At 49.4% G+C, this 25,773-nt stretch overlaps 1 protein-coding gene across 2 annotated transcripts in view; it reads left to right on the top strand.

Annotated features, from left to right (window-relative positions):
- The window catches only part of UBA6 (ubiquitin like modifier activating enzyme 6), a 658,681-nt gene extending 637,117 nt beyond the window's left edge, over positions 1-21,564 (top strand). For both annotated transcript variants that reach the window (XM_085636514.1, XM_085636515.1), the window contains one exon: positions 20,877-21,564. In XM_085636514.1, coding sequence (XP_085492640.1) covers positions 20,877-21,012 — 136 coding nt within the window. In that variant the 3' untranslated portion in view covers positions 21,013-21,564. The remainder of the gene's footprint in view (positions 1-20,876) is intronic.
- The last annotated feature ends 4,209 nt before the right edge of the window (positions 21,565-25,773 follow it).

Raw genomic sequence — 25,773 nt, 5'->3', positions numbered from 1 at the left:
GGTTTGCCTTGTGGTAAAAACAAACAACACCCCACCCCAACCCACCCATCCCAACAGAACTCCCCCCTCCCTGCACCCCTGCATGAGCCCAAACAGCCCCCCCAAAGTGCAGTGTGCCTGTCGCCCCATAGATGATTAAACTAACTAGTCCCCCAGAGGAGGAGGGAGAACCCCCAAAAGACCCCATACAACCTCCACAGGAGGGGAACTTACTCAAAAAGACGAACAATCAGAAGTGACAGCAATTGAGTCCAGAGCGAGGCCTAATATTAGTCCCTCAGTCCTGATCCGGCGAGCCCTCTCCTCCAGCCGCACCCCCCCCCACCCCCCCGACCCCGATCCCCGGGCAAAGTATCCAGCCAGTCCCCGGCCGCTTCGGGACGATCAAAAAAGTGCGTGCGGCCATCCACCTCCACCCGCAACTTAGCTGGGAAAAGCATCGCATACTTGAGGTTGAGGTCCCGTAGACGACGTTTGACTCCGAGAAAGCTCAGTCTCTGCTTTTGGACCGCTGGGGTGAAATCAGGATAGAAGTTTATGTCCATATTGTCGAGTTTAACCGGTCCTTGTAGCCTGGACGTTTGCAGGATAGCGTCTCTGTCCCGAAAGTTGAAAATCCGGGCAATGAGAGGCCTCGGAGGGGCTCCGGCCTTAGGCCTTCCCCCGGGAACCCTGTGGACCCGCTCCACCGCAAAGAATTTACTCAGCCCCCGGGGCTGGAGATGGGTGAGAATCAAGTCCTCCACAAATAGGTCCGCGGCCGCCTCCTCACGTCCCTCCGGCACCCCGATGATACGAACATTGTTCCTCCGGGCCCGACCCTCGGAATCCTCCAGGCGACGGTCCATCAGCGCGCTCGCCTGGCCAAGCCGGCGCACCTCCTTTTGGAGGGCCGCCACATCCGTTGTGAGGCCCGATGTGGTGTGGGCCAAAGAATCGACCCGGTCATTGGTCTTGGATAGATCGGCCCTTACCAGGCCAACATCCACGAGGACCGAGTCAATCTTCTGCGCCAGAGTGTCAAAGCGCTGGCCCACCGAGGCCTTCATCTCGGCGATAGCGCCCATGACATCACGAAGGGTCAGATCCGCGGGCAGAGCGGGAGCATCAGTCGGGCCCTCAGGGGACCTACGCGGCACCTCGGGAGATCCCTTCTGGAGGGTGTAGCGGTCCATGCTATTGGATTGATGGGCTGCGCCACGTCGGGTCGCTTTCACCTTTGCCCGGTCGCCATCTTGCTTTGTGGACATGGTTCCAGTCCCCAAATCGTGCCAATCACTCCGAAAAGGGCAAACAAGCCGGTTCACGGGCTCCGGGGGGGGCAACCACAGATCTGCGGGGTGGATCACAGCCGGCGGGCCGGCAGGGCACCCCAACGAGGCCACACCACCTCACAGTGCCCCGCAGCCCAACCTCGCCTACGCAGCAAGGAGGGTGCAAAAGCGAAAGTGAAAGTGCGGGGTACGCGAGTCGCCCGGCCCTGCCCGCCGCTGTTGTTCACTTTGTCTCCGGATCGCCCCACAACTCCAATCCGGGGGCCCCGCGCGGAGAAGGCCGCAAACCTCGATCGGAGCTCCCGCCGGTGTCCGAGGTCCGATTTGGAAACGGAAAACGGGTGACACCTCAGCTCGGGCTCACCAACACAGTCCCCTCATCTAGGACAGGATAATTGAAGGATAGTCGTAGGAGGTCGCGGAGGTCCTCGGGAGCCTCGCACCTACGCGGCCATCTTGGTTGCGCGCTAGGCTCCTCCCTGTCCTTCGCCAAAGTTAACTCTGGCGCAGTCTCCGACGCCGGTGGATTCTCCAGCTTCCGATGCCGAGCCGGATCAGGTTGCCGATCTTTCTCCTGTGCCTGAAGGTGAACCTGTGGTTCCAGTAGAGGATTTGTTGGCTCCGGCTACTCCTCGGCTGGATTCAGGTTCGAACCCAAACCCGCATTTCCCGACTCCGGGTGCGGATCCAACGCATTTCCTGAATACTATGTATGGTGTTTTTCAGAGAGCAGCCTTCCCATCCGGTGCACCTTCAGGTCCCGTGGGTCCAATGGCGTTTAGTTTGGGTGTGCCGCAACACTACGCTCAGGCACCTTTTATGCCCTTCTTGCCGATGGCGCCATCATGGCAGTTCCCGACGCCGTCTGGAGAGCCTTCCTCCCGGCCTCGACTGGATCGCGTGCCTTCGTCGGAGCCTCCCTCGACGCCGACTCCAGCTGCGCCGCGTGTGACGCCGCCGACTCCGTCGCCGCCGACTCCACGTACGGTGCCACCAGCGCTGTGTCCTCAGATCCGCTCTCGAAGAGAGGCTCAGATACTTATAGAGGAAGAACAATATCGAGCAGAGGAAGTGGAGGAAGGTGAAGTGGGTGACTCCAATGATGAATTTGTAGGTATTCAGGAGGCAAGTGGATTGGACACCACTCCTGAGTGGGAGCATTCTTCTTCCAGATCTTCTCCTCCTCAAAAGTTGGCTCCTTACCATTTGATAATCAAGAAGGCTGCGGAGCTGCTGGACTTACAGTTGCCTTCTGCGGAATATAAGCCAAACATTTTGACTGAAGTCCTTCATTCTCCTTCTTCTTTTGTCGAGCCTCTGTTGCCTTTTAATGAGGCTATCTTACAGCCTGTTATGGACGTTTGGCCCAAGCCACTTTCTTCGCCTGCTGTTTCCAGGACTGTGGCGAGAAGATATAGAATGGCTCCGGGGGATCCGAGCTTCCTTTCCTCGCACCCTTCTCCAGAGAGTCTTGTAGTGCAGGCATCCTGTTCAAAACAATCTTCAGGTGCTTTTCCACAAGCTCCAGCTGACAGGGACTCAAAGAAGATTGAGCAGTCGGCTAAAAAGGTCTTCTCATCTGGAAGTATGGCGCTTAAATCAACAAATGCCACTTGCTTGTTGGGTCGCTACGTTCATGCTTTGATGGACTCTGTGAAGCAGTTAGCTCCTAAATTGCCTGATGAGGAGAAGGGTTATTTTATGGAGGTTGTTGCAGACACTCAAGCTGCTGCTAGGCAATTTATTCAATCAGGCCTAGATACGGCTGATTCCATGGCCAGAATTATGGGATCTTCTATAGCCACTGGAAGGCAGGCTTGGCTTCGCTCTTCCTGTTTCTCTACGGACGTTCAGGCCACTCTGGTCGACTTACCCTTTGATGGGGAAAAGCTTTTTGGGGAGAAAGTGGATTCCGCCCTGCAAAGATTCAATGATAGCAGAGCTACTGCGAAGTCTTTAGGTTTGCAGACGCAGTCAAAAGGGTTTGGCTTCAGGAAGTATAGGGGATTTGGAAGGTCATCCTTTCGTTCCTTCCGTCAACCTCAGCAGCAGCAACAACAAAATCCTCTCTACAGATCCTATAGAGGAAGACAAAGGGGTCGGCGTGGTTCTGGCTGCAATCCCTCCTCCTCCTCAGCCTCCTCTGCTCCCAGTGATGCTACAGGGAAGCAGCCCTAGATCCCCCATCCTGGATCATGTGAGGCCTGTTGGGGGTCAGGTGTCCCACTTTCTGCGAGGTTGGAAATCTGTCACGACGGACCTTTGGGTTTTAAACCGTGTGGAGAATGGGTGCGCCCTTCCCTTTTGGGAATTACCTCCCCCTTACCATCCTTGCCAAGGTTTTTGCTCAGAGGACCATCTGCTTCTTCTACAGAAGGAGGTTCTTGCATTGCTACAAAAAGGTGCGATAGAGGTGGTTCCAGAGCAGGAAAGGGGTCAGGGATGCTACTCCCGGTATTTCCTGATTCCCAAAAAGGACGGCAGATTGCGTCCAATCCTGGACCTCAGAATCTTGAACTTTTACCTGAAGCAAGAGAAATTCAAGATGCTGACCCTTGCGCAGGTTCTTCAAGCGTTGCAGCAAGAAGACTGGATGGTGTCGATCGACTTGCAGGATGCGTATTTCCACATCGCAATCCTGAAGTCGCACAGGAAGTATCTCCGTTTTACGGTTGGGTCGCAACACTACCAATTTGCGGTCCTCCCGTTTGGTCTTACTACTGCACCTCGAGTCTTCACCAAGGTGATGGCGGTGGTGGCTGCCCATCTCAGGAGGTCGGGGATTCCGGTTTTCCCCTACCTGGAAGATTGGCTACTGAAAGCAGAGTTGCCAGATATAGTGCAACATCAACTGCAGGTAACATCTCATCTGTTATTCAACTTGGGTTTTTCAATCAATGTGCCCAAATCTCACCTGGTGCCCTCTCAGCGCAACCTGTTCATAGGGGCGGCACTGGACACTACTGTGTGTCGAGCATTTCCTCCTCTGCAAAGAATTCTCGACATTCAGGAGATGATCCCTTTATTCCACAATGGAGCGGTTGTTCCAGTTCTGAAGGTCATTCGCCTGCTCGGTCTGTTTGCCTCCTGCATTCTGATGGTCAACCATGCACACTGGCACATGAGGGCGCTTCAGTGGTGTCTCCGCAGGCAGTGGTATCAGCACAACGGAGATCTCAGGGAGTCAGTCAGAATCTCCAGAGAAGCTGCAGCGGATCTGTCTTGGTGGAGCGTGGAGGGCAATCTGTCTCAAGGAAAACCCTTTCATCTTCCTCCAACGGTGGCCACAGTGATAACGGATGCCTCTACCCTGGGGTGGGGTGCTCATCTGGGGGATCTGGAGATCAAGGGTCTTTGGTCTCCAGAGGAAAGATTGTCTCATATCAATCTTCTAGAATTGCTGGCGATACGTTTGGCGCTCAAGGCCTTTCTCCCTTCCCTTCGCGGTCAGTCGGTTCAAGTCCTGCCGGACAACACTACCGCGATGTGGTATGTCAACAAGCAGGGAGGAGTAGGGTCATACCGTCTCTGCAGAGAGGCTGTGCGACTCTGGTCCTGGGCTCAGGACCATCGGATTTGCTTGATGGTGAATCATCTGGCCGGGGTGCTGAACTTACGTGTGGACAGTCTCAGTCGACAGTTTTCCGCCGACCACGAGTGGAGGCTTCATCCAGAGGTAGTGCAGCACGTCTTCCGAATGTGGGGAATTCCTCGGGTGGACCTGTTTGCCACTCAAGAGAACGCGCATTGCCCGTCATTCTGCAGTCTCCAGTTTCCGATGCAGGGGGCATTGTAGGACGCGATTCAGTTGAGTTGGGGCTCACAACTCCTTTACGCGTTTCCTCCCATACCCTTGATTCCTCGGGTTCTGAGGAAGATTCGCCAAGACCGGGCCCAAGTTATATTGATCGCCCCGGATTGGCCAAGAAGGGTGCGGTACACAGATCTACTTCATCTTTCGTCGCACCCTCCGCTCCGTCTCCCTCTCAGGGCAGACCTCATCTTGCAGACGGAGGGGCAGGTTCTACACCCTCACCTCCAGAGCCTGCACCTTCATGCCTGGAGATTGAACGGGGCAACCTGAGTTCTTTCTCTCTCCCTCCGGACGTAGTGGATGTTATATTATCATCCAGGCAACACTCCACTAAGTCTATTTATTCCTATAGATGGTCTAAGTTTGTGAAATGGTGTGGAGAGAGATCCATTGACCCTTTAAAGGCCCACTTGTCGAATGTGCTTCAGTTTGCTCTTTCCTTGGCTCAGCAGGGTTGTGCTGTGGCCACGGTTAATGGCTATTTATCAGCCTTATCGGCTTTTCTGTGTCTACCAGATCAGCCGTCATTATTTAAGTCACCTATTGTATTAAGATTTATCAAAGGTCTTACTAACAGTTTTCCACCTACTCCCTTTGTGATGCCACAGTGAGACCGTAATCTTGTTTTAACTTTTTATTTGATGGGGTTCCCTTTTGAGCCCCCTCATAGCTGTCCTTTGAGACTGTTGTCCTTTAAAATGGTCTTTCTTGTAGCCATAACCTCGGCAAGGAGGGTGAGTGAGCTTCAAGCTCTTAGTTCGAAATCCCCATTTTTATCCTTACATACTGAAAGGATGATCCTCAGGACCAGGGCTGCTTTCCTACCTAAGGTAGTTACTCCTTTTCATCTGGGGCAGTCCATTACTCTCCCTGTGTTTTATCCTCCCCCTCACCCTTCCAAGGAGGAGGAGAGATTTCACCGCTTGGACCCTAAAAGAGCAGTGAGCTTTTATTTGGACAGAACAAAGGATTTTCGTTTGGAAGATCAGCTCTTCGTGGGTTATATTGGACACTCTAAAGGCAAAGCTGTGCACAAGCGCACTCTGTCCAGGTGGATCATCCTAACCATCAAGATCTGCTACGCCCTTGCTGGTAAGGTTCCTCCTGAGTAGCGCCGCTCAGGTTTTCACCAAAGTGATGGCGGTGGTCGCCGCTCATCTGCGCACAGTAAGGGTTCCAGTCTTCCCCTATCTCGATGACTGGCTGTTGAAAGCGGGCTCACCACAGGTTGTCGTCTCTCACCTCCAGACTACGGCCGACCTCCTGCATTTGCTGGGGTTCTTCATCAACCTGCAGAAGTCACACCTGACTCCCTCTCAGAAGCTCCTCTTCATCGGAGCGGTTCTGGACATGATGCAGCTTCGCGTTTATCCTCCCGAACATTGAGTCCGGGATATTCGGGTTATGATTCCGATCTTTCGGCTCCTATCCCGGGTTTCGGTCAGGATGACCCTCAGGCTACTAGGCCTGATGGCCTCCTGCATCCTGCTGGTGGACCATGCCAGATGGCATATGTGGACTCTGCAGTGGGACCTGAAGTTCCAATGGGCACAACATCAGGGAAACCTGTCCGATTGCGTCCAGATCTCGGTGGGCACTGCACACCAATTGCAGTGGTGGCTAACGAACCAGGATTGTGTCGACGGCAGATCCCTCTCCCTTCCCCATCCAGAGTTCACAGTGGTGACCGAGCATCACTCCTGGGATGGGGCGGCCACATTGGGGAGGTGGAGATCAGAGGCCTCCGGTCTCCAATGGAGTCCGGGCTCCACATCAACCTTCTGGAGCATCGGGCGATTCGTCTTGCACTCAAAGCATTCCTTCTCTCTGTCCGGGGAAGAGTAGTGCAGGTGTTCACGGACAACAACACCACTGCCTTGTGGTACTACAACAAACAAGGTAGGGTGGGGTCGTGGACCCTATGTCAGGAGGCCTTTCGCTTCTGGACATGGCTGGAACATCAGGGCATATCCCTGGTGGTTCAACACCTGGCAGGTTCACTCAACGCCAGGGCGGACAAACTCAGCCCCAGGTGCAGGACAGACCACAAATGGCCTCTTCACTTGAAAGTGGTGCAAGGTCTCTTTCGGCAGTGAGGAGAGCCTTGGTTAATTCTATTCGCCACCGAAGAGAACGCGCAATGTCAGCAATTCTGTGCGTTGCAATTTCCAAGGCGGCACTCGCTAGGCAACGCTTTTCGTTGCGAGTGGAGTTGCGGTCTTCTATACGCCTTTCCACCTATACCACTTCTGCCCAGAGTGCTGAAGTAGATCAAGCTCGACCGAGCCCAAGTCATTCTTGTGGCTCCGTATTGGGCACGAAGAGTCTGGTATCCTGAGCTGCTACACATGGCCATCAATCCTCCGATCCGACTGCCTCTTCGGGAGGATTTTCTGTCGCAGCAGCAGGGGACGGTCCTCCACCCGAACCTGTCCAACCTCCACCTCCATGCGTGGAGCTTGAGCTGCGGCAGTTGACGTCGTATGACCTGCCTCCCGAAGTCTGTGATGTTATCTTGGCAGCCAGGCGTCCCTCTACTAAGACGGTATACGCCTGCAGTTGGAACAAATTTGTGGCATGGTGCACAGCAAGGGCTGTGGATCCCCTTTCTGCCCCTCTTTCTGAGGTTCTCTTGTTCCTCCTTTCTTTGGCCCAGCAGGGCTCTGCTCTGTGCACTCTAAAGGGCTACCTCTCGGCCATCTCAGCCTTCCTTAGGCTTCCTGATCAGCCTTCTCTTTTCAAGTTCCCTGTTGTAAATCGTTTCCTTAAGGGCATTACTCATCTTTTTCCTCCTGTTCCCTTCATAATGCACCAGTGGGACAGGGACTTGAACTTGGTTCTTACATATCTTATGTGCGCTCCCTTTGAGCCGCTACATAACTGTCCTCCCAGGCTTCTAACTTTGAAAACTGCCTTCCTTGTAGCCATCACCTCTGCATGCAGGGTGAGTGAGCTACAAGCTCTTTCTTCCAAGCCTTCCTTTCTGGCTGTCCATCAGAACAAGGTCTTCCTCAGAACAAGACCTTCCTTTCTTTCCAAGGTGGTTACTTCTTTCCACATTGGCCAAACCATCACTTTGCCCACCTTCTTTCCGCCTCCGCATCCTTCAAAAGAGGAAGAGAGGCTCCACCGTCTGTATCTAAAATGTGCGCTTTCCTTCTACTTGGGTCGTACCAAATAATTCCGGGCGGACGACCAGCTCTTTGTTGGTTACGTAGGCGCTAAGAACGGTCGGGCAGTGCACAAACGGACCATCTCCAGGTGGGTCGTTCTGTGCATCAAAAACTGCTATTCTTTGGCAAAGAAGGAGCCTCCAGTGGGACTGCGTGCCATTCCACCAGGGCGACGGCAGCTACCAGTGCTTTAGGATGAGGAGTCCCCCTAAATGACATCTGTCAGGCAGCTACGTAGGTATCGCTGCATACGTTCACCAAACACTTCTGCCTGGACAGCAAAGTCCGGAGAGATGGCTTCTTCGGCCGTTCTGTTCTCCAGGACTTTCTGGTGTGAACTTAGTTTGCAGACCCACCTCCGGGGTTGGTATTTCTGGGGTAACTATTCTAAGGTAAGGAATCTATAACTAACTGTTTCTTTCAGATGAACAAGTTACTTACCTTCGGTAACGATATATCTGTAAGAAACATAGGTTAGTTATAGATTCCTTACCGCCCCACCCATCCCCCCCGATCTGCGAACTGACTTCTAGGGTTAAGGTCATCCTTTCAGAGCCCTAGTTTTGTGCACCAGTGGTCAGTGTCTTGCATGGCTCTGCGCTTCTGGCGTGGAAAGTCGTGTATAGAACTGACGTTCGCGCGAGAGGGCGGCGTCTATGTAGCTACCAAGACCTCATCCCGGCGACCACGACGCCGATGACGAACGCGGAGTCGACCGACACCACCTTCCAACGCGCAGGGGTACTGCTGACGAAAAACTTTCCGGATCCAGTCTGACGCCTGGGGGTAATTCTAAGGTAAGGAATCTATAACTAACCTATGTTTCTTACAGATATCTCGTTACCAAAGGTAAGTAACTTGTTCACCGGTGTCGAACCCAGCCTCACCCCCGACGTGGACACAGTGCCAGACCGACGTTGGTACCGGCGCCAGAGGGTACTTTTTTACCGCTGTTTATCCCTGGTGTTCCCTACCGCCCTGAGTGGCAGCCAGAGGAGGGTGAAGAGAACTGGGAGGGGTCTATTGACAATCTAGCAGACCAACTTGAGGAGCCGGACTGGCGAGAGGAGTTAGGTGTTGCCAGTGGTCTAGATTCCTCCCTAGACCTTGGTATGCTTTCTCTCCCTACCGTGGCTACGGAGGAGGGAGCCTCCTACACTGTGGTGTTGCATAGGGCGGGTGAGGCCTTGGGCCTCGAGCTTCCTACGGTGGCTGTCAGGACTTACCTCCTGACTGAGGTGCTTCAGCCGGCAGCAGCCTCTTCGGAGCCCCTGCTCCCTTTTAATGAGGCCTTCACTGACATCCTTCTGGGCACTTGGTCCAAGCCCAGCACAGGGGCTCCTGTGAACAGGATGTTTGGCCGACATCACCGCCCGGCCCCTGGCGACCCACCTTTCCTCTCCCAACACCCTACCCCTGAGGGCTTGATGGTCCAAGCCTAATCCTCAAAGGGCGCTGTACTCGTACCCCTCGTTTGGGAGCGTTCTCCCGCCCTTTATTCCCCGTATTCCCTCCCACCAACCCCGAAACCAAAAGGAGCCCAGCACTTGCCTGAACCCACGGCCCTCCTGGGCCGGTGGGAGGGAAGTCGCAGCCTCCGCTTCCCCTGCTGGAGTACTGGACTCGAGGGTGCTGCTCCTAGAGCGGTTGTCTTTCTCGGTCTTCTCCTCCGATTGGAACAGGTCCTGCCACTGTAGTGCTTCCTCCTCTTCTGTGGTCTTCGGTATAGAGCTTCTCTCCACGCCTTCTCGGTCCGCAGTGTCCTCCGTGCTCCTCTCCGGTTCCTCCTCCGAACGCCTGTTCGGCTCCCATATCGCACTTTTAGCCCCTCCGGCGGGACTCCCAATTACCGGCTTCTGAGTTCCGGCCTGAGCTACTAGACTGCACAGTCCATTTCCGGCTCGGATCCCACCATCCGCCATGTTGGAGGGGTCCGCGTCATCCGGCGCAGGCGGGAAACCATCACAGGCGCATTTCCTACTGCTCCCCCAGATAGGGAATCCAAGAAGCTGGACCATCTTGGGAAGAAGATGTTTTCTTCCGCCAGCTTGGGCCGTTGCACACCAACGGTGTGTGATACCGTTGCGCAAGTGCTGCCACAGTGCTCGGAGGAGGCCCCGAGCCGTGCTCACCCACGCTGTTGCTGAGGGTGGAGATGCAGTAAAGTTCACTATCCAGTGTGAGCTGGATACCGCCAACTCGCTGGGTAGAACGTTTTCCACGTTGGTAACCCTGAGGTGCTACGCCTGGCGGAAACCGTCTGGCTTCTCTGGGCATATCCAATCTACCCTTTTGGACATGCCCTTTGATGGCCATCCCCTGTTTGGTGACAAGGCGGGCAAGGCGCTTGAGCATTTCAAGTACTCTAGGGCTACGGCTAGATCCTTGGGCCTCGCAACAACTTCTCGCCCCATGCAGTCAGCCTAACGCCCCTTTCGTGGCTACGGAAGTGGTGCCCCACCACGTTCCACCCAGAGCCACGGGGCTGCGCAAGCTACCCAGCCTCTGCGTGGTCGGGGCGTGGGACCCAGCGTCGTGGGTCTCGGGGCCAGCGGGTGGGCCAGTCCACCAAACTCTCCCCTGCAGCAGCCTCCAAGCCTTCCTAATCCGACCTTCCAGGGCCACCAGTTGCCAGTGGGCAGCAGGATCTGCCATCACCTCCCCCTCTGGCACAACATCACGTCAGATAGATGGGTTTTGCAGATAGTCTGAAGGGGCTACTCCCCTCCCTTCGAGACTACCCCTCCGTCTATGCCACCAACACTCCCATCGCATGTCGGAGGATCATGTGGGCCTTCTCCACCAGGAAGCAACGGCTCTCTTGGTTAAGGGGGCTATCAAACACGTCACTGTGCTAGAAGTAGGTCGTGGTTGCTACTCCCACTACTGTGGTACCCAAGAAGGACAAAGGCCTGCGTCCTATCTAGGACCTCAGGGACGTCAACCGCTTCCTCCGGAAGGAGAAGTTCAAGATGTTAACCTTGGCTCAGGTCTTGTCTGCCCTCGACCCTGGAGAGTGGATGGTAGCCTTATACTTGCAGAACGCTTACTTTCACATCCCAGTCTTGCCTGCCCATCTGCGTTACCTATGGTTCATGGTAGGCCACAAGCATTTTTAGTTTAATGTGCTCCCCTTTGGCCTTACCAGGGTCCCTCTGGTGTTCACAAAAGTAATGGCGGTGGTCGCAACTCATCTGCGCATATAAGGGGTTCCAGTCTTCCCCTATCTTGACGACTGGCTGTTGAAGGCGGGCTCGCCCCAGGCTGTCGTCTCCCACCTCCAGACTACGGCGGACCTCCTGTATTCGCTGAGGTTCACAGTCAACGTGCCGAAGTCTCACCTGATTCCCTCCCAGAAGCTCCTTTTCATCGGAGCAGTTTCGGGTCTGTCCTCCCGAGCAACGAGTCCAGGATATTCGGGCTATGATACCGATGTTTCAGCCTCTGTTGCAAATTTCGGTGAGAATGACCCTGATTCTGCTAGGCCTCATGGCCTCCTGCATCCTGCTGGTGGATCATGCCAGATGGCATATGTGGGCTCTGCAGTGGGACCTGAAGTTCCAGTGGGTGCAGCACATGGGGAATCTTTCCGATGTCGTTCAGATCTCAGAGGGCACTGCAAGTCAGTTGCAGTGGTGGCTCACAAACCAGGATTGGGTCAACTGCAGATCCCTCTCCATTCCCCAACCAGCGTTCACAGTAGTGACGAATGTATCACTCCTGGGAGTGGGCGGCCATATGGAAGAGGCAGAGATCAGAGGCCTCTGGTCTCCGGCAGAGTCCGGGCTCCACATCAACCTTCTGGAGCTCCGGGCGATTCGTCTTGCACTGAAGGCATTCCTTCCTTCTTTCAAAGGAAGAGTGGTGCAGGTGTTCACGGACAACACCATTTCCATGTGGTACTGCAACAAACAGGGCGGGGTGGGGTCGTGGACCCTGTGTCAAGAGGCTCTTCACCTTTGGACATGGCTGGAACATCAGGGCATTTCTCTGGTGGTTCAACACCTGGCAGGTTCCCTGAACACCAGAGCCGCCAAACTCAGTCGCCGGTGCATGATGGATCACGAAGGCGTCTTCACTCGAAGGTGGTGCAAGGTCTCTTTCAGCAGTGGTTAGATCTATTCGCCACCGAAGAGTACGCACAATGTCAGCAGGTCTGCACTTTGGAGTTTCCAAGTCAGCTCTCGCTCTGCGACTCTTATCGATGCGAGTGGAGTTGTGGCCTCCTGTACGCCTTTCCACCTGTACCACTTCTGCCCAGAGTGCTGAAGAAGATCATGCGCGACCAGGCCCAAGTCATTCTTGTGGCTCCGGACTGGGCACGAAGAGTCTGGTACCCGAGCTATTGAGCATGGCCATTGATCTTCCGATCAGACTGCCTCTTCTGGAGGATCTTCTGTCCCAGCAGCTGGGGCGGTCCTCCACCTCCTTGCGTGGAGATTGAGCGGTGACATTTGACAGCTTTCGACCTTCCTCCCAAAGTCTGTAATGGCATCTTGGCAGCCAGGTGTCCCTCCACTAAAATGGTATACGCCTGTGGATGGAACAAATTTGTGGCATGGTGCACAGGAAAGGCTGTGGATCCCCTTTCTGCCCCTCTTTCAGAGGTTCTCCTCTTCATTCTTTCTTTGTCCTAGCAGGGCTCTGCTCTGGGCACTCTTAAAAGCTATCTTTCCGCCATTTTGGCCTTTCTTCGCCTTCCTGCTCAGCCTTCTATTTTCAAGTCCCCTAATGTTAACAGATTTCTGAAGGCCATTACTCATCTCTTTCCTCCCCCTCCTTTCAAAATACCCCAATGGGACTTAAATCTTGTCCTCACTTACCTTGTGTGAGCTCCCTTTGATCCCCTACATAATTGTCCTTGTCGCCTCCCTACTTTGAAGACTGCTTTCTTTCTTGTCAGGGTGTGGGAGCTTCAGGCCCTATCTTCCAGACATCCCCTTCTTGCTGTCCATCCGGACAAAGTAGTCCTCCGTGCTAGGCCCTCTTTTCTGCCCAAAGTGGTTACCTCTTTCCACATAGGTCAGACCATCACATTGCCAACCTTCATCCCGCCTCCACACCCTTCCAAATAGGAGGAGAGACTCCACCGTCTGGACCCAAAACGTGCACTGTCTTTCTACCTTGACCGCACTAAAGACTTCTGGGTGGACAATCAACTCTTTGTGGGTTATGTGGGTGCCAAGAAAGTATTGGCAGTGCGCAAACGTACCATCTCTCGATGGGTTGTCCTATGCATTAAGATCTGTTATTCTTTGGCTTAAAAGGAACATCCAGTAGGACTGCGTGCCCACTCTACCAGGGTGACAGCAGCCACTACTGCTTTGGGCCGTGGTGTTTTGCTGGTTGACATCTGCCAGGCAGCCACGTGGGCAGCCCTGCACATGTTTACTAAGCATTACTGCCTGGACAGTCAAGTCCGGAGAGGCAGCTTTTTTGGCCGTTCTGTTCTCCAGAACTTCCTAGTGTGAACTTAGTTTGCAGACCACCTCCGGGGTTGGTATTGCTGGGGTATCTATTCTGAGGTAAGGAATCTATAACTAATAGTCTCTTTCAGATGAACAAGTTACTTACCTTCGGTAACGATGTATCTGTAAGAGACATATATTAGTTAAAGATTCCTTAACGCCCAACCCGTCCTCCCCGTTCTGCGAACTGACTTCTAGGGAAAGGGACTCCTTTGCAGGGCTCTAGTTTTGTGCACCAGTATTCAGTGTCTTGCATGGCGCTTCTGGCATGGAAAGTCGTGTCAGAACTGACGTCAGCGCGCAGGGGCGACGTCTAAGTAGACACCGCGACGCCAACAACGGATGTGGAGTCGACCAACGCCACCTACCGACGTGCATGGGTACTGCTAAGAAAACATTTCTCCGGATCAAGTCTGACACCTGTGGGTAATTCTTAGGTAAGGTATCTATAACTAATTTATGTCTCTCACAGATACATCGTTGCCAAAGCTAAGTAATTTGTTCGACAATTTCGGTTGAGGGCTGTGGTGTCCTCAAGGATATAAATAAGTAGGAGGCAAGTCAAGTAGTTAAGCAAGTGGATTTATTGGCACCTCATCCACCAACAGCTCATCTCCAACTCCCACTTACAGAACCCCCACGATAGCTCTACTGATTCCACACTGGAATCCATACCACATTCTAACCTTCTTAGGTCATAGACCAATCAGCTCCACAGTACATTGCCACACATCTTCCCCCTTAACAATAATAATAACAAAATTGCAAATGATAATAAACAAAAGAAAGCATCACACAGAATCAAGATAGAGTATAACATGCTACTAAAATAAACAGAAAAAACTTCATAGTAAAGCATTAACATGTGACATATGTATATGCAAATGAGCCTCCCCACACTCAACGGAACCAACTTATGACCTAACATAGTCCTTCATATACAGAGGAAGTCTGCGTACCCTTTGACTTCTTTCCCGAATGCCCCTCAAGACCCCAGGGAAATTAGAACCAGAGGTCAAAGGAACAGAGGACCCAGGACCGGAGATTAACCCGTCGCTATCTGCTTGACCAACAGAAACAACAGGATTAACCACAACAACACGACTCTTGTTCCAAATCCTGCCATCACTTGTTTTAACCGCGTTGTTGAACACCTTAACCACAGGTCTTACATTAGTATATTTCGACCAAGGTTGACACCCCACAGGGGCTCTTATCTTAACCAAATCCCCAACCTTGACCACCTGAAATTGGGCACCTTTCTTATCATCAACATAACATTTCCTCAAAGACTGCTTCTCTATCTCTCTATCCCTCCATCTCCCCACCTGATTATCAACAAAACCTTTGTTTAACTTCATCCAACCAGGACACAACAAAGTATTAGGTACCCTCCCTTTAAATAACTCAAAAGGAGATCTCCCAGTAGTTGAATGAGGGGACACCCGGTAAGCCAAAATTCTATCTTGAAGAGATTCCTTCCAATTCAACCCACTAGCTCTTGCCAGCTGAATACTCTCCTTAAGAGTCTTGTTGACCCTTTCTATTGCACCATTCGCTTCAGGATGATATATGGCACACCTTTTATGTTGAATACCGCATCTCACCATAAAATCTTTGAACTCACCAGAGGTAAACTGAGGTCCATTGTCCGAAAGGATACTGTTAGGAAAGCTTTCTCTGTTGAAAATTTCTTGCAAAAACCTGATGACACACACCGTAGACACATCCCTAACAGCACCTACCTCAATCCACCTAGAGTATAAGTCCAAAACCACTATTAGATATGGAGTGTCACAAACCCCATGCAAAGGACCAACAATGTCAATAGAAACCTCATCCCAAGGATGATCAGGCAACTTCCTGCACACCATTGGGGTTTGTTTAGTCTTCAAAATCTTATCACTAGCACAGCATTCAGGACATTCTCGAACTAACCTCTCTATCTCCATATCCATACCAGGCCACCAAAACTGCAACCTCAACAGTTCCTTAGTCTTGACAATCCCAAGATGACCAATATGGGCAAAACTGAGCAATTTCTCTCTAATACCCAACGGCGGGACCAACCTCGTGCCCCTCGAAAGTAAGCCGTCCACCACAGAAAGCTCATCAGAAACTAAACTCCACGGTTTCTCCAACCGTTTACCTTCCCTCAACATCACCATCACTCTTGAAATTTCATCATCCTTTTTGATCTCCGTATTCCAATCCTCTTGGGTAACAGTACCATCCGTGATTTCACAGACATTAACCACCTCATTATCATCCTCACCATCCTCCACATTGCTCCCTTTAAGATCCACCAACCTAGAAAGACAGTCAGCAGACCTATTGACCACACCTGGAATGTAATCAACTACAAAATTAAATTCTTGTAAAGAAATAATCCATTTCCTTATTCTTGAAGAAATAGAGTCCAGACCTTTCTTAGAAAACACCTCCTTTAAGGGCTTATGGTCCGACAAAACACAGACCTTTACACCCCACACCAGATTTTTAAACTTCCTCAAAGCCCAAAATATAGCTAGGGACTCTTTCTCTATAACTGAATAACCCCTTTCAGACCCTCTTAGGCACCTTGAAGCACAAGCAATCAAACAATCCACTCCATCCTTCTTCTGAAGCAACACTGCCCCCAACCCTTTATCACTAGCATCCGTCATAATAACCGTCGGATCACTAGGCACAAACGCATGAAGAGCTGGCGCTTTACTCAACTCCTTCTTGACCAAAAGGAACTCCTCCTCGCACTCACTTGACCACAAAAACTCTGCATTTTTCACCGTCAATTTCCTCAAAGCATGAGTTTTACTTGCATAACCAGGGATAAATTTACCGTAAAACTCTACCATACCAAGAAAAGAAAGCAATTCTTCCTTGTTAACCGGCACAGAAACATTCATGATGGATTCTACCAATTCCTTCTTGGGAAAAATCCCATGTCCAGTTATACAATGTCCAAGATAATTTACCTCCTGCAACCCAAATCTACACTTATCTTTCCTAAGAGTAAGACCCGCTTCTCTTAGACGTTGCAAGACAGCCAAAACCCGACAATCATGCTCATGCAAGGTGTTTCCAAAAATCAAAAGGTCATCCTGATAGCATTTAACTCCACTTAGACCTCTGATAATGTGTGACATTATTCGTTGAAACACAGAAGCCGCCGACACAAGCCCGAACGGCATTCTACAAAATTTAAAAGTACCCATAGGGGTAACAAAAGCCGTGAGATCCTGGGAGGAATCATCTAACACAACTTGATGGTACGCTGAGGCCAGATCAAGAGTTGAAAAGAACTTCGCCCCGCCCAACGTACCAACCATCTCATCAATGTTCGGTAAGGGAAACTTATACACTATGACTTCTTTGTTCAATGCCCTCAAGTCAATGCAAAGTCGAATTTCGCCAGTGGCCTTCTTGGCCACGACTATTGGAGCCAACCACTCAGTGGCTTCAACCGGTACAATTATGCCTGCTTCCACCAATTTATCTATCTCCTTCTGAACACCAGCTTGTTCATTTAACGGAATCCTCCTTACTTTTGCCACTACAGGTACCGCTCCTACTCTCACTTTGATGTGGTGTTTGTATCCCTTAAGACACCCCAAAGTATCCTTAAATATGTCAGCAAACTGTTCTACAAACTTGAGAGAGGTATCCCCAACCGCTTGTACCTGAACCTGTGGAGTGGCATTTGGGTTTAACCATACCCCCAATAGACGTTGATGAGGCCAACCCATAAGAGAATCACCCCGCTTAGCAACATATATCTTCCCCGCAATCATCTTCCCACAAAGTTCAATGGTGGCCACAAAATATCCAGACATCTTTATAGGTAAACCACCATACCCCATGGGAGAAAGATCATTCTTGAAATATTTCACCTTATTGACAAAATGTTGCATAAAAACATCCTCTCCAATAATTGTCAGGTGCGAACAGGAATCAAACTTAAAATTAAGGGGTACCCCTTCTATAACTACTACATGAGAAGGGTGATCACTTATACTTGCATCAACTTGAAATGTGACAACCTTTACTTCAGGTTGATTTCTTGCAGTTACACTGTTATCTTTATTGCCTTTACCCTTGCAACATTTTGCGAAATGCCCTTTCCGACCACACATGTTGCAGATGGCTCTCAGTCCCGGACAATAAGGTGAGTTAGCAAAATGTCCAAAACGTCCACATCTAAAACACACAGGTTTTCCTCCAACAGGAGAACTGAATACATTGCTAGGCATAGATATACTAGTATCTTTTCCCTTAACCTCCCTCTTTTGTACTTGACATACCACTTCTTCTATTTTATTTTCAACCACAGTACTTTTACTCTTTTCTTCACTTTTACTCTTTTCTTCATTCAACTCATCCACACACTTCCTCATGTGCTCAACTTGCTTGGCAATAGTAATAACTTCCTCCAGTGGAGGTTCATCCTTCAACCAGAGCTCTTTCCTGATATCATCATGCGCACACCTCAACACAAACTGATCCCTAATCCTCTCCTCCACAGCAGAACCAAATTTGCATGAAGAAGCAAGCTTCCTCAGAGCCGAAACGTACTCCTCAACCGACTCCTCTTTTTTCTGCCCCCTTAGACCAAAATGATACCTCTCCATTATCGTGCTCAGTCTTGGGAGGTAATGACGGTCCAATTGTTCAATACATATTTCATACTCATTGAGGTTCCTTTGTTCGGAAGCACTTAACTCAGGTAAATGTTCTAGAACTTCCTGACCTTCACCCCCAAGGCAATGCAACAACAACGAATGCTTGCGTTCGGCACTGAGATTCGTGCCACAAACCCTCGCATAATTCGTAAAAATCTTTTTCCATTTCTGCCATTTTACATTCGGCTCACCTGGACTAGTTAGAAAAAACGGTGGTTGTGTTACATTCTGCATGTCAATAAACTCTTTTAAATCTTAAATATCTGCAAGCCTAGAAAAAAAAATCAGGAGGAGAGAAAGAAAAAAAAAATAAATGAAAAAAACAAATTTTCCTCTTTTTTTTTTTAAACAAGCGAGCAGTTCCACTTTTGGTAGCACTAACCCATCGAAAATTTTCATAAAATGTTTAAGTAATTATGACCAGCTGGCTCACATAAACACACTTCCAATGAAGTATGAATACTAAGCAGATTCCCACAGGTTGCAAAAGAAATGGGCACAAAGTTCTGCCTTTTCCAAACACCGTGTTTCCTCACAAGTGCATTGTAATCTTCCCAACGACTCAAAATGGCCCCCAACGAGGTTCTCATTGGCTACATCCAAGCCTCCATCTGGGAATTACTTGCACATGCGCAGAAGCCTCGCGTCTCCCTTGGTAACACACACGATCAAAGCCTTGAAAGACGAAGCGTAGCGTAGAAGCAGCGCGTCTCCCTTGGCAACGCTCGCGCTCACGGCCTTGAATGCATCACGGAGCACAGAAGCCTCGCGTCTCCCTTGGCAACTCCCTTGCAAGCACGCCGAAGCCTCGCGCTCACGGCCTTGAAACTTAATCCATGAAGCAGAGCGGTCTCGCGCTCTCGATACCACCAGCTGTTCTCCTCCTGCCAAATCTCGACGAAGAAATCCGCTGTGTCGTACCCGGAGCAACGCCACTCGAATAGGCCTCCTCCTGCGCCTCCTCACGACCAGAGATGAAGAGAAACAGCTCCAGAATCCACGCATACACCTTCTAAAGGTTAGTGCCCAGCCGATGTTGAGGTGCCTTTACTCCCGCTCGTCGCCAAATAAATGTGGTGTCCTCAAGGATATAAATAAGTAGGAGGCAAGTCAAGTAGTTAAGCAAGTGGATTTATTGGCACCTCATCCACCAACAGCTCATCTCCAACTCCCACTTACAGAACCCCCACGATAGCTCTACTGATTCCACACTGGAATCCATACCACATTCTAACCTTCTTAGGTCATAGACCAATCAGCTCCACAGTACATTGCCACAAGGGCATAGAACCAATTTGATCCTAGAAAATGACACACAGAGAGGTCTTAAAACGTAAATGGTTATTTTCAGATTTAGTCCTTTAGAAGCCGATTAATATAGTTATAATCGATTTATCAGTAAATCAAAGGGCAAAGCTCAGTTAAAGTAAGAATCAATCAAAGAGCTCCCTGAAGTTCTGGTCAGCAAAATACAAAGAATAAAATGAGAGAGTAATCAGGCATGATTCGCCATCAGAGGTCAGTAAGGAGAGACGTTTCTCACATCCAAACAGAGCTCACATTTTCTGAACAAAGGATTTCATACATTTCCGACAGTTCTCCCTGGTTGCCATAAATTCAACCAATCAGAATTAAGCACAGTGAAAAAGGTGAAAAGATAAACATTAAGAATATCTCTCATAATTTTCAAACATATCGCTTCTCATAAACACTACCTATACTGGAACAAATATTGTTGCATTTTATGTGATTCAGCTAAAACTGCTAGGTGTAACCTTGAATAGGAACAGTTGTACTGTTGCTGCATTTTAATATTCGCGTGAAGGGTGAATGAAGGTCGTTGTCTTTCCTCTGAAAAGTATATTCAAGATTATTCTGCTGAGGAATGAAAAATACGAGTTTGTCCACGTGGTGCAGATCTCTTGCAAACAAACATCACAAACCAGATGAAGTTTGAGGCCTAAGAGTTCTCTGCTAGACAGATTTCTAGTTTCATCAGTACAGTGTATTTCACTTCAGAAAAATTGCGTTATTGCTTCCAATCCCTCCCCAAGGGAGCAGCCGTTCGTTCAATTTAGCAATAGGAAAGTATGCGCTTGGTTAGTGTTGGGTGGTAATAGAAAAAAATAACTGGTTTCTGGAGCAAATGCTAAATCAGTTGATTTTCAGTTCTAAAGAACTCTAAGTAAGACGCCGTGAGTAAATAGATTAGAATATATGTAACTGTTTCCACGTGGGACATATTTGCTTATATCATAAATACTTTCCTCATAAAATTGTAGGCAACTTTTTCAGAATACTTATTTCCGGAAAGTTAGGAAGCGCCTTGCCAATAGAGAAATGCTGCATAGCTGTTTGATGTCACTTCTTTTCATGAGTCTAACGTTTTGTCTTTCTTTTATTGTTACTAGATGGGTATACATGTTATGATTTTCATAGTCATTCCTATTCTCCCTGTTTCTTTACAGGATGCACAAGCTTGTGAAACCTTCTGCAAACAGGAAATATATTGATCTGACTGTATCGTTTGCTCCTGAAACCGATGGCGATGAAGATTTAGCCGGGCCTCCTGTGAGATACTACTTTAGCCAAGAGAACAGTTAATGAAACTTGAACAGTTTTTCACTTAAGGGCCAATTGTTCTGCAACAATTTTGCTAACTCCATTTGTTCAAATGTATGGTACTGATTTCCAAATAGTGATGCCTTAAATTAAAACAAGAGGTTGCTAATAATAAATTGCACTAATGAGCAGTAGGACAGAATCTGAACATGTAGCATCACTCGGTCCATCGGCATCCCTCTTTTTTATTAGCCATTAGTAATTAACACAGAGTAGCACCTGCAGATAGAAAATGGCGGAGAGCAAAACCAGAGTTTGCTGCAGGTGGCATCTGTATCATTTCCGCGGATACATTTCAACAATGAGTGGTCATGGGAAATTGATCAAAATTGCAGAACAGGAACATATTTAATACACGGGTAGTCACAACGCATTTTATTGTTTCGTTTATTTAACTCACTCTCAAGAACAGATTCTGAAGGGTTATTTAAGCCAAATGTGCCAGTGTTCATTACTTCTTCTTCTCTTTTTTTTTTTTTTTTTTTTTTAAATAAAAGCACTGATTATACAAGAATAAAGAGCAGATATTTTAAATAAGATTATGTTTTGAGACTTTTGGATGAATGAAAATGTTGACCACATTTGGGAATGGTTGTCTTTTTCCAAAAGAAGAAGTCGGATGGAAACCTTGCTTGTGTAAATCCAGTCTTAAGAAGCAGTGGCAAAGCCAATAGGTCTCACCTTTGGGGTAGGGAGAGAAATAAATGTCCTGTGACGTGGCTTGCCGCATCATTTGGTAGGCTTGCGAAACTCTCATACGCACACTTACAAAAAGACACAGTCACTTTTTTTTTTAAATATACTAATCTGAGTTGGATCAGTAAATAAAAAATGAAAAAAGCATTGAAAAGCATTTTTTTCCAAATTCTAAGCGGGGTGGGTAGCAACACAGAGAGGGACAGAAGTATCATGAGGGTGGCGGAAGCAATACAGAGAGCGAGTGGAGAAACACACGAGACAAGTGACCGAGAGCAACGTGGAGTGCCAGGGAAGAAAAGCACACGGGCGAGAGAGAGCTACGTAGAGCTCGGGGGAAATGATGCAGACAAGAAAACAGCGCAGGGCAGAGAGGCAGACGAGGACAAGTATAACACGGATGGTAGTGGGGTAGATTTACACAGGCGAGAGCAAATAATACGGAGTGCGGTGGCAGGGGCAAGAGAAGTACACAGGGGTGGTAGCTTAGTATGCAGTGGAAGTACGCAAATTATGAGGCAATGCTTCAGGCGAGGGACAAACACAAGAAGAGGAGGATCAAAAACCCACACATACTAACCAATAAAAAGCAAGCAAATGAAAGGGACAACAAATCCAACCAACTGTAAGCAGTTGGTGGGCTCTAAGCCCACTGTAAGCTACCAATAGGTATTTTTGCAAATTGACAGTTTGTGCTGTCTAGTAGCAAAATACCTAACAAGCATTGGCAAAGCCGATAGGTCGCACCTATGTAGGATCTATTGACTTTGTCAATGTTCTTTTTTTTCTTATATGGCAGCACGGCTGATGTACAGCAAGGCAGAAAGTAAAAAAAAAAGTGCTATGACGTGGTCAACCGCTTCATAGCGCTTTTTCAGTTTTTTGCTTTCAGCCACGCTACATAGCAACTTCGCTGGTGTACAAAATGTGTAAAAAACATTGGCAAAGCTAAATAGCTCTTGCATATCCGAGAGCAAATTGACTGTCAATTTTTGTCGTGGCAGGATCAGAGCAAGCAGTGCGGGACAGAGCGTAAAAGTTATAGGTGGCAAGCAGAAACGCTATGGGATACCGCAGGGTAATAAAATGTTTTGAAAATAATAAAGTTTGGGAAAAACATGCTGTGACATGGCCAGCTCTGACCACGTCATACCCCTTTTTAGGTCTCGCCTGGCATAGGAGCGCGCATGCGCTTCTCGCCTGCAAGAGCTATAGTCATCAAGGCAGTTTCAAGAAGGGGACTTGAAGCCCCGCCCCTCATTTTCAGCGTCAGCGTTTATGTTAAACGCTGGCTTCACGTTGAAAATGAGGGTTTTCGGTTGCCGCCCTTTCGCCTTTTGGTCCGGCCCATCCGGTCTGGCTCGTCTGCTTTGCGGCTGTTGCAAAGCAATTTCTTATCTTTAGGAGGCGTGTTAGATAGGCGCGTGTTGTCTCCGCTGAGTTCGCACGCATTGCTCTCCATGCCCGCTTTAATTTCGCCCTCGTTGTGTTTTCAGGGTGCGTGTTGTCTCCGTTGGTGTCAACACACGGGCCTGTGTGCTCTCTTTTATTTCTAAGCCCTTCTCATGTTTTTAGCGCTCGTGTTGTCTCCGTTGATGTCACACACGTGTGTGTGTGTCCTCTTTTATTTCGGAGCCCTCGTCGTAGGTGCAGCCCTATACTGTGCTCTCGCCACTTGCGAGTTCGCTGGTGACACTCGTGTAGTCGATGGGAGTTGAGGAGTGTTCTTGTAGTGGGAGGGGGCGACAGGGGTGGGCTTTTCACCGGTGTGGGAGGAGATCAGGGGCTCAGTATTGTCGTGGCTGGTTGCTGGTGGCCTGGGTGCAGCTTGTGGGCAGGGATTCAGCCTTTATTTGGGTGTGATTTCGGTCACATAGTTATCCAGATGCGACGAAGGGAGCGCATAGAAACCCAGGAGAACTGGACACTATAGAGTCTTGGGCCTTATAAGCCGGGAAAGTGTCTGGAGCACCTTTCGAGGGAGCCACTATACCAGCCAATTTGGGGTATAGGGAGGAACATGCCTTCTCAATATCAGGCTTCCTCTGTTGGTTAGGTATTTCGGTCTCCAGGGTTACTGACTTGAAGAAAAGTAGGCTCTTGATTTCCCAGAGTGGCTCATGTCCACGGCTCAACATCGACTCTACTATCAGCAGCCCATACAACCGGAAAGGATGACGGCCAAAAAACGGAGGTCAGGTCATACATTAATCACCAGACAGTGTACCAAGCTAATCTGCTGAGGAATAGAGCTCTCCATCTAGCCATGCTTAATGCATAAAAAATGCAATAGGTCTCGCCTTTCACTAAGTTAAAGCCATTGGTTTGCTGTACAATACCATTAGCAAAGCAAATGTCTTTAACATAATCAAAGGCAAGACCTATTGCATTTTCTTTTTTTTTTTAAACATTTTTATTGAAGACCTAATGCATTTTCAATGCTTGTTTGTTATGGTGAGCGGGGCAGCCAACACGAACAGAAGGGGGAGGGTGGTAGGGGACAAGTAACACGCAGGACTGCGGAAAGAGGGCAAGAGGGGGCTTGAAACACAACAGACTGTGGGCAGAGAGTGAGACAGGGACAGAAACAAATTGGACAGGATTGGATACAGGGCGAAGCAACACAACACAGAAGGAGGGCGGAAGGGACAGAGAAGTAACACAACCTGAATAAGGGGTTGGATGGGAGTTGCATGCGACCAAGTCAAGCAACGACAACTGGTCAAGGCATGACAATGGGCCTGCACTAAATAAAAGGAGCAGCCCTCTAGCTCTGTGAACCGGGGCAAATCAGTAATGGACCAATCAACTGATTGGTTTCAAGGAGTCAAATCAAATTTATTTGCTATAAAAACATCTCAAAAATATATATGAACACATTGCATCACAAAAAGGTGCTCAGTCAAAAATGTTGCAGTGAAAGTGGGTGAACTAAAGTGCACAGGTGCTATATAAAATGCATATATACAAAACTGGGGGATTCTAGAAATATAATTTTCTGATGGATACATCTGTCTGTGGATTCCTCACCTTTTGAATTACCAAATGCTTAGCATTCCACTGAAACTTTTCTCCTCAGCTCTCCCACATTAGCGAGGACATCACAATGGAACAGCTCCGCATGCGACTTCGCGTGACGTCATTTGAGCCATAAGAAGACCTCGTCAGCGTGCTGATGTCAGTTCCCTTTTTTCCATGCCATCGACCCGTAAAAAATTTTTCCCAGGCTCTCCCTTTCGGGGAGTTTCTTTGTTGCTGCTGTCGCCACTTCGTTGCTGTATGAAGATGACTACTCCGAGGAAGTCAGGTTTCAAGCCATGCAGAAAATGTGGGGACCAGATGTCCCGTCACTGACCCCCATGAAGATTGTTTGTGGTGTCTCTTGTCAGATCACGACGTTGGGACATGCACTTTGTGCAAGTGCATGAATCCAAAGGCGCTGAAGGAGAGCGAGGCCAAATTGTTCATGGCCAATGCAAAGAAGTAGAAGAGAGTCGCAGGAGGTCAAGGATCCGCTCAAAGTCACCGAATCCACACACTTCGAGGTCTTCGAAGAAACACAAGAAGAAGTGGCGCCATGGTTCTATGCGTCGCTCTTCGAAGGATGCAGCTCCGAAGTCGGTGTTCCTGAGTTTCAGACATCATTGTAGGAATGAGATCTGTCCGACTCTGTCCTCAAGGGTGAGTCCAGCCCCTTCTAGTGCCTCCCCGAATGGCTCCAGAGCCCGTGGTACCAGACCCGATGTATCCTGCTTTCCCGGCTCCAGGATCGGATCTGTCGCATTTTTTTAATGCAATGTTTGGCTTGTTCGCCAGAGCAGCAAACCCTACTGGTACGCCTGTTTACCCCGTGGGTCTGTTGGTATATTTTCCTAGGAGGCTTGCCATCTCACTTTCCTCAGGCACCACTCATACCGTTCATGCCTATGGCACCATGCTGCAAAACGGTGCGATCAAGGTGGTTCTGGAGCAGGTAAGGGGTCAAGGAAGTTACTCCCGGTACTTGCCGATTCACAAAAAGGACGGTTGTTTTAGGACGATTCTCGA

This window comes from Triturus cristatus, chromosome 2_1 (genome assembly GCF_964204655.1).
Source record: "Triturus cristatus chromosome 2_1, aTriCri1.1, whole genome shotgun sequence".
Classification (NCBI taxonomy): domain Eukaryota; kingdom Metazoa; phylum Chordata; class Amphibia; order Caudata; family Salamandridae; genus Triturus; species Triturus cristatus.
The sequence above is the reverse complement of the archived record's forward strand: the minus strand, read 5'-3'. Positions and strand labels throughout refer to the sequence as shown.